The sequence below is a fragment of the Myxocyprinus asiaticus genome, chromosome 33, assembly GCF_019703515.2.
Source record: "Myxocyprinus asiaticus isolate MX2 ecotype Aquarium Trade chromosome 33, UBuf_Myxa_2, whole genome shotgun sequence".
In the NCBI taxonomy this organism is placed as follows: Eukaryota; Metazoa; Chordata; class Actinopteri; order Cypriniformes; family Catostomidae; genus Myxocyprinus; species Myxocyprinus asiaticus.
Genome location: NC_059376.1, coordinates 38932696 through 38940184, shown reverse-complemented (window position 1 = coordinate 38940184; position 7489 = coordinate 38932696). Strand labels below are relative to the sequence as shown.

The 7489-nt window shown below is 39.6% G+C and overlaps 1 protein-coding gene across 2 annotated transcripts in view; it reads left to right on the top strand.

Moving 5' to 3' along the window:
* The first annotated feature begins 265 nt into the window (after nt 1-265).
* Nucleotides 266-7489, top strand: part of LOC127424427 (ATP-binding cassette sub-family D member 1-like) — a 28847-nt gene continuing 21623 nt past the window's right edge. Inside the window, exons 1-4 of one of the 2 annotated variants that reach the window (XM_051669643.1) lie at nt 266-308; nt 584-2919; nt 4616-4796; nt 6254-6396. In XM_051669643.1, the coding sequence (XP_051525603.1) occupies nt 1996-2919; nt 4616-4796; nt 6254-6396 (1248 nt within the window). In that variant the 5' untranslated portion in view covers nt 266-308; nt 584-1995. The remainder of the gene's footprint in view (nt 309-583; nt 2920-4615; nt 4797-6253; nt 6397-7489) is intronic. The other variant, XM_051669644.1, reaches the window with a different exon arrangement.

Sequence of the window (7489 nt, the reverse complement as noted above, 5' to 3'; positions counted from 1 at the left end):
GATGGACAGACAGACAGATATATAGACAGACAGAAAGCTAAATAGAAAGACTGACAGACAGCTGAACAGTTAGACAGAAAGCTGAATAAAAACAGACAAACATTTAGATAGATAGATAGACAGACAGACAGACAGCTGGATAGATAGACAGATGGATGGATAGACAGACAGACAGACAGATAAATAGACAGACAGAAAAGCTGAATAGGCAGATAGATTGATAGACAGAGAGACAGATTCATAGATAGACAGACAGCTGAATAGATAGACAGACAAACAGACAGCTGAATAGACAGACAGACAGAAAGGTAAATAGAAAGACTGACAGACAGACAGCTGAACAGTTAGATAGACAGAAAGCTGAATAAAAACAGACAAACATTTAGATAGATAGATAGACAGACAGACAGACAGCTGGATAGATAGACAGATGGATGGATAGACAGACAGACAGACAGATAAATAGACAGACAGAAAAGCTGAATAGGCAGATAGATTGATAGACAGAGAGACAGATTCATAGATAGACAGACAGCTGAATAGATAGACAGACAAACAGACAGCTGAATAGACAGACAGAAAGCTAAATAGAAAGACTGACAGACAGCTGAACAGTTAGATAGACAGAAAGCTGAATAAAAACAGACAGACAAACATTTAGATAGATAGATAGATAGAAACAAAAACAGTAGAGCGTATTATAGCGCAGTAATAAAGACTAACAGCCGCCATAAACGTTTGAAATCGATCGTTTTGGAAAGATGCCCGTGATTATGAAAACCGTCTAGAGTTACTTTGTAATAGGTGGAGTGAGAGAACAAGAGAGCATGTTCACTCCACCTATCGGCGCAGTTTACTTTAATGTGATGGCTGTTTTTCAATACAGTAAACCCGGTGCAGCTGACAGCGATTCACGCATGGACACAATCAAATACACCGGCGGCTATCGTTCTGCATTTGGACCGTTTCGGTTGATAAGTGATAAAGACTGCATGTGCTCGTCATGATGAGGGTCTGTCATGTTTCACATCTGTCAGTAGATCAGAGGAACAGATGAAAAGTTGGACGGAGGAAGTTGCAGTGAAGCCCATGTTAGCCAACAGCGCTAGCTCGATCAGCTCAAACGACACTTATTTGACATTTACATGCTATTTAATTCACTATAGCATGTATGCAAAGGTGTAAATACTGTTTATAATCACTTGCATTGAAGTTTTGTGTCGCCCCGTTGTTCGTTTTTGGTCAAGTGAGTTTATTAGCTTGACAGTTGCTAGCTGTTATTTTGAACTACCTCTTCTTTCTGTCAGGATATGTTGTTTGCGAGATTATTTACCATAGTCAGCGTGTTTTACGTTATTTACGCACAACATATTGACATTATTACTATTTGCCCTTGATCTTGAACCACTTTAAGAAATGGGAATCTGAAGGTATTGCTCAGAGGTTACTATATGTCATTGCTCAAGAGACTTGAAGGACTTCTCAGCTGTGTCATTGATGCAGAAACAAAAATAGGCTGAAACAGAAACTAGAATATTATTGACCTAAAGAAACAGTATAGACAGAGCTATAAAATTAACTATAGAATAGAATAGCTCAGATAAATTGTTCTTGGATGAATTTAATGAGGCATGTTTGAGTTTATATTGAGATCTCTGACTTCTGATAGCAAACTTTGGTATCTTAACATATCTGAGCACAGTCTGAGACATTGTTGAGATCGCTTCTGAAACTCCAGAGGAGACACGTGGGATCAAGAAGCAAGAGAAGTCTCAAATTGATCTCCATTTAAGTCTGTTTGCATTTGAGATTTGCTCAGAAACATTTGAGATTTCCAGTGAATTGACCAACTTGGAAAAAAATGTTAAAATTGCAATTGAAACTGTTTAAAGGCCTTTTAAATTAGTTTACATGAATATATGGTCATATAGCTGTGAACATTAGCGATATCTACTTTCCAAGATCTTTTGTCAGTAGCAATAAGCTACAATCAATATGCCTGTGTACTCAAAATTGCCTTCCCAGCTCAAGAAGCCCTTTGCGAGAAAGACGGTTCTCCTCCTCCTTGCTCTTTATGGGGTGAAGAAACTTTCTCCTTATGTATATGGCAGACTCAAAGGAAGGACTAGTAAACAGGTTAATGGCGCCGACCCGGTGAACTCCAAAGGAGAATCCCAAGAAGTTGCAGAGAGCAGAAAAAAGAAAAACTCTCCAGCTGTGAACCGTGAATTCTTGGAGAGATTGAGCCATCTCTTGAAAATCCTCTTCCCTCGCTTTTTCTGCAAAGAACTCGGCCTGCTCGGCTTCCACTCTCTCGCCCTCATTTCACGCACCTTTCTGTCCATTTACGTGGCCAACTTGGATGGGAAAATTGTTAAAACCATAGTGAAGAAAGACCCCAGGGCGTTTGTGGTGGAGTTAACCAAGTGGCTGCTCATTGCCATTCCGGCCACGTTTGTGAACAGTGTAATCCGTTACCTGGAAGGTCAGCTCGCCCTTGCCTTCCGCACCAGGCTGGTCACCCATGCCTACATGCTATATTTCAGTGACCAGACGTACTATCGTGTCAGCAACATGGATGGTAGGTTGGCAAACCCTGACCAGTCCTTAACAGAAGATATGGTCATGTTTGCTGGCTCTGTGGCTCATCTGTACTCAAACCTAACCAAACCAATTCTCGACGTGGTGGTCACCTGTTACACACTCATAAAAGCTGCTGAGTCCAAAGGTGCCAACACCACATGGCCCTCTATCATAGCTGGCATCGTGGTTGCACTTACCGCCAAGGTTCTGAGAGCGTTCTCGCCCCGATTTGGTAAACTGGTGGCCGAGGAGGCCAGGAGGAAAGGGGACCTGAGATACATGCATTCACGTATTATCGCCAATTCAGAGGAGATCGCTTTCTATGGGGGACATAAGGTAAGAGAATAGCCTCTTACAAAGGGGAGGCTGGGGCTAGTTGTCACACTTTTTACTCCAGTGAATACTACTGGGTGGGGTTACTTTTGAAAGTGAATTTTTCTGTAGACACATACAGTATCTTAAAGACTTGGCTACTTACCAAAAAAGCTGTTGAAACAATGGATTCCCACCATTATGGCCCAGAAAAAAAAAAGATATAGCTCATTATAAAGCACCTGTTTTATATATAACATATAAACATTTTAACATATACACCTACATTAAAAATAACACATAAACATATTAAGTATAACATAAACAGTTAAGTTGTCACATTGGAAACTGTCATGAAATAGCCTATTATAGGCTATGTAATGGCTTTTCTGCAAAATTTTAACAGTAAAACTAAAATATGTAAATTGTAACATTGGCCCAATTAAAATTTGACATTTACAAAGAATACTGTTGTCCTGAGAACACAGTTCAACCAATTTAAATCTAAATTAATCTAATAGTATCATTATATAGTTGACCATTGCCTGAGCGTGATCCTTGAACCCATTGTGGTTTAATTGTATTCACTAGTTTTTCCCAACAGCTATAAAAAAAACAAAACATGATTTCGGAATTTGTTGGATATTAGTTTGAAGGTTAAAATTCACAAAAAAATATTCTAATTTAAAGGGATAGTTCAACAAAAAATGAAAATTCAGTCATCATTTACTCACCCTCATGTCGCTTCAGACCTGTATGATTTTTTTCTTCTTCTGGGAAACACAAAATAAGATATTTAGAAAAATTTCTATTTTTTTGTTGTTGTTGTTCATACAATAAAAGTCAATGGGGTCCAGTGTTGTTTTGGACCCCATTGACTTTCATTGTATGGACAAAAACAACTGAAACATTTTTCAAAATATTTTCTTTTGTGTTCTGCAGAAGAAAGAAAGTTACACAGGTTTGGAGTGACATGAGGGTGAGTAAATGACGACAGAATTTTCATTTTTGGTTGAACTATCCCTTTAAGGTAGGTGTTTGAAACTAATATACAAACTGCATCTAGAGAAACCAATGATTTGTGTATTGTGTACTTTTGACTCAAAACCTTATAGTTACTGAGCAATAATGTGACAACTATCCCCAGTCTCCCCTGCAAGTAAAAAAAAAAATGACTGACCAAATAAAAAATTACGTGTTTTTAATCTTTGAATTACAAGACCAGGCAACACTGGTCATTGTGCCATACTGTGCATGTGTGCAAGTGATAAAACAATTGCCATACACCCCCCCCCCCCCCCCCCCACATGAGAATTGTCCCTGAATTTTGCCTTAATATGGTCAGAGAAAATGTTAACAGTGCAGAGGTCATGTGATGTGTTTGAACAAAGAGAAGACCCTAGAATCAGGTTAAAATCTGCGTGTGCCTCTTTGACCCTAAGCATATGCTCACACACACTGTATTCAGCAGCTCTTAACATACATTATGATCTTAAAGTGCTCTAATGTCACTTTTAAAAATGCAGATTCCTTATTATTACAGACAGTATGAATTAGACCACGTCATTGCAAATTATCAAGCCAAGAACAACCTGCTGGTATTTTATTGTCAGAAACCAATCTGTGTGTGAGTACACCGGCATATTTCTCACCTTGATGTTATCTTGTTGCCTGCGTATCTGTGTGTATGCGTGTCTGCGTGCGTGTGTGCCCTGCGCAGATCGAGATGTTGCAGCTGCAGCGGAGCTACAGTGCGCTGTCCAAGCAAATTAACCTGATCCTGTTCAAGAGATTGTGGTATGTCATGCTTGAGCAGTTCCTGATGAAATATCTCTGGAGTGCATCGGGCCTGGTCATGGTCGCTGTGCCCATCATCACTGCTACCGGGTACTCTAAATATGGTACGGATTTAAGCTGAGCTGTTTGATTCTGTGATTGTTGACATTCTTAACATCTTTGTACATTTGTTGATACATATGATGCTCTTAAAGGCAACATATATTACACTTGTGTAGCGTTAAATTATTTTCTTAAAATCTACTAACAAATTATTCAAGGTTTCTTGCACTAAAAACAGTTGTAATTTAGTTTGTCATGGCTGTTTTCCACCCCCTCTCAGACTTTTAGAATTAAATAAGCTTTCTGTGTTACTAGAAGGCCAGAAACATACTTTACACAAGTGTGCATATGCAAATGTGAGCGCTTGGCCGATGCATTGCCAGTGCATTGCCAACGTGCGGTCTGGTTAAACACGCTTACTGTGTGTTCTTGCGTTACTGTGGTGGTAACAAAGCTCATTACTCAAGGGGGCGATAGAGTTACCTTCAAAGGTACTGTATGTTGCTATAAATATAATGACTTTAACTAACTTACTAAGCAATATGCTCTTCAAACTGTTGCTCTGCCATGACAGTAGTTGACAGAGAAAACTCACTTTTGAAGAGGAGAGTTCACACTAATGTCTGCTGTAGTGCCCCTTGAGGTATCGTTGAGACTTGCATTTTGTTATGAATTGCAGTCTGACACATTTTGGAATGAAACAACGTTCCAAAAAGTGAAGAGACTGCATTCATGTACTTTCATTGAGTATGTTTCATCCTTAAGACATCTGTATGTAAAAAAAAAAAAAAGTTCTTTAGAAACTTTTTTTGCTCACAGTGGGCCCTTTTCTTGAAATCAAGCAGAACAAATTTATCTAAGAATGATTTTGCAAATGATTTACACAGAATTCATTCTGCCCATGTTTCATGAGTAAGTCCCATTGAATAGCATACATTTACTTTTGTTTTTATAGCCTTCAGTTTGCACATTGCTTGAAGGAGAGCATTAAGCATCATGTGGAAAATTTGCTGGATATAAATGTTGCAGCATTATATTAAATATATTTAAAAAATTGTTAGTCGCAGGCTTAATTAAAGGGATAGTTCACCCAAAAATAAAAATTATCTCCATTTATACACCCTCATGCCATCCCAGATGTGTATGACTTTCTTTCTTCTGCTGGACACAAACAAAGATTTTTAGAAGAATAGGTCCATACGATGCAAATCAACAGGGTTCAGAACTTTGAATCTCAAAGGCAGCATAAAAGTAATCCTTATGACTCCAGTGGTTTAATCCATGTCTTCAGAAGCGATATGATAGATGTCGCTGAGAAACAGATCAGTATTTAAACATTTTGTTTTACTATAAATCTCCACTTTCAAACTGCCCTCCGAAGCGCTCCTAAGAGTTCTACTTTTGTTTTTGGCAATTTGCATTCTTCGTGCATATCGCCATCTACAGGGCAGGGAGGAGAGTTTATAGTAAAAAAGGACTTAAATAGTTACTCACTCTTGTTGTTGTGACATCCAATCAGATTCAGAGGATGTGAAGCAAGCAGCCCTGGTAATGAAAGAGGAGGACTTGGTGAGTGAACGTACACAGGCCTTCACCACGGCCCGAAACCTTCTAAATGCTGGAGCTGATGCTGTGGAGAGAATCATGAGCTCCTACAAAGAGGTGAGATGCTTTCTCACACCACATGATCGACTCTGACTTTTTACCATCTCAGTTCTTTGCCACAAGCTCCTTCTAACTTTTCAAAAGGTGCTTTCACACATTCTGCCTTTGCTGTAGTTTTTTTTTTTTTTGTGTGTGTGTGGATTTTATCCCCTTTTCTCCACAATTTGGCATGCCCAATTCCAAATGTTCTCTAATTCCTCATGGTGGCGCAGTTGCTCGCCTCAATCCGGGTGGTGGAGGATGAATCTCAGTTGCCTCCGCTTCTGAGACAGTCAGCCCACACATCTTATCACTTGGCTTGCTGAGCACGTTACCGTGGAGACTTGACACATGTGGAGGCTCACGCTGTTCACCTGCGGCATCCACAGACAACTCACCAAGCGCCCCACCGAGAGCGGGAACCACCATATCATGACCATGGGGAAGGTAACCCATGTGACTCTACCCACTAGCAAATGGGCCAGTTAGTTGCTCAGGAAGCCTGGTTGGCGTCACTTAGCACACCCTGGATTCGAACTCATGACTCCAGGGGTGGTAGTAAGCGTCTATGATTGCTGAGCTACCCAGGCCCCCCTTTGCCATAGTTTTAACAAAAAAATGTTAGGTCACGTGTGAATAGGACCAGTTTTCGGAATAGAGCCAAATCAGCAATTTGCCATCTTATGGAGTTGATAAATTGCTGAAAAGTTCCATATTGTTGGCAGTTAAGTCTGTAAGACCTGGGGCCGGTTGCATAAACATAGCCATTAACTTAAGACTAAATAAAGATGCCAGAGAAAGCCTGTTGCATAAAGCATGCTCACAGTTGTCTTTAGCAAGACAGTCTAATTTGCATTGCATTGTGGGAAAAGTAAGACACTGAATTTGGCCAAAAAATGGCAGACAGTGGGCACTCAACACAGTTTTCCTTCACTGAAAATATTTGCTTATTAGAAGAATTGAATGCTTCAAAATCAGTTCTAATGTACAAATGTATTGATTTTAACCCAAATAATAAAAAAACACAAGAAATTTTGTTGCTATCATAGAAGTCAAAGTCTTCTACAAAGTCTCAACTTAAGCCCCTTTTAGCCCAAATCTGAAGCCCCCA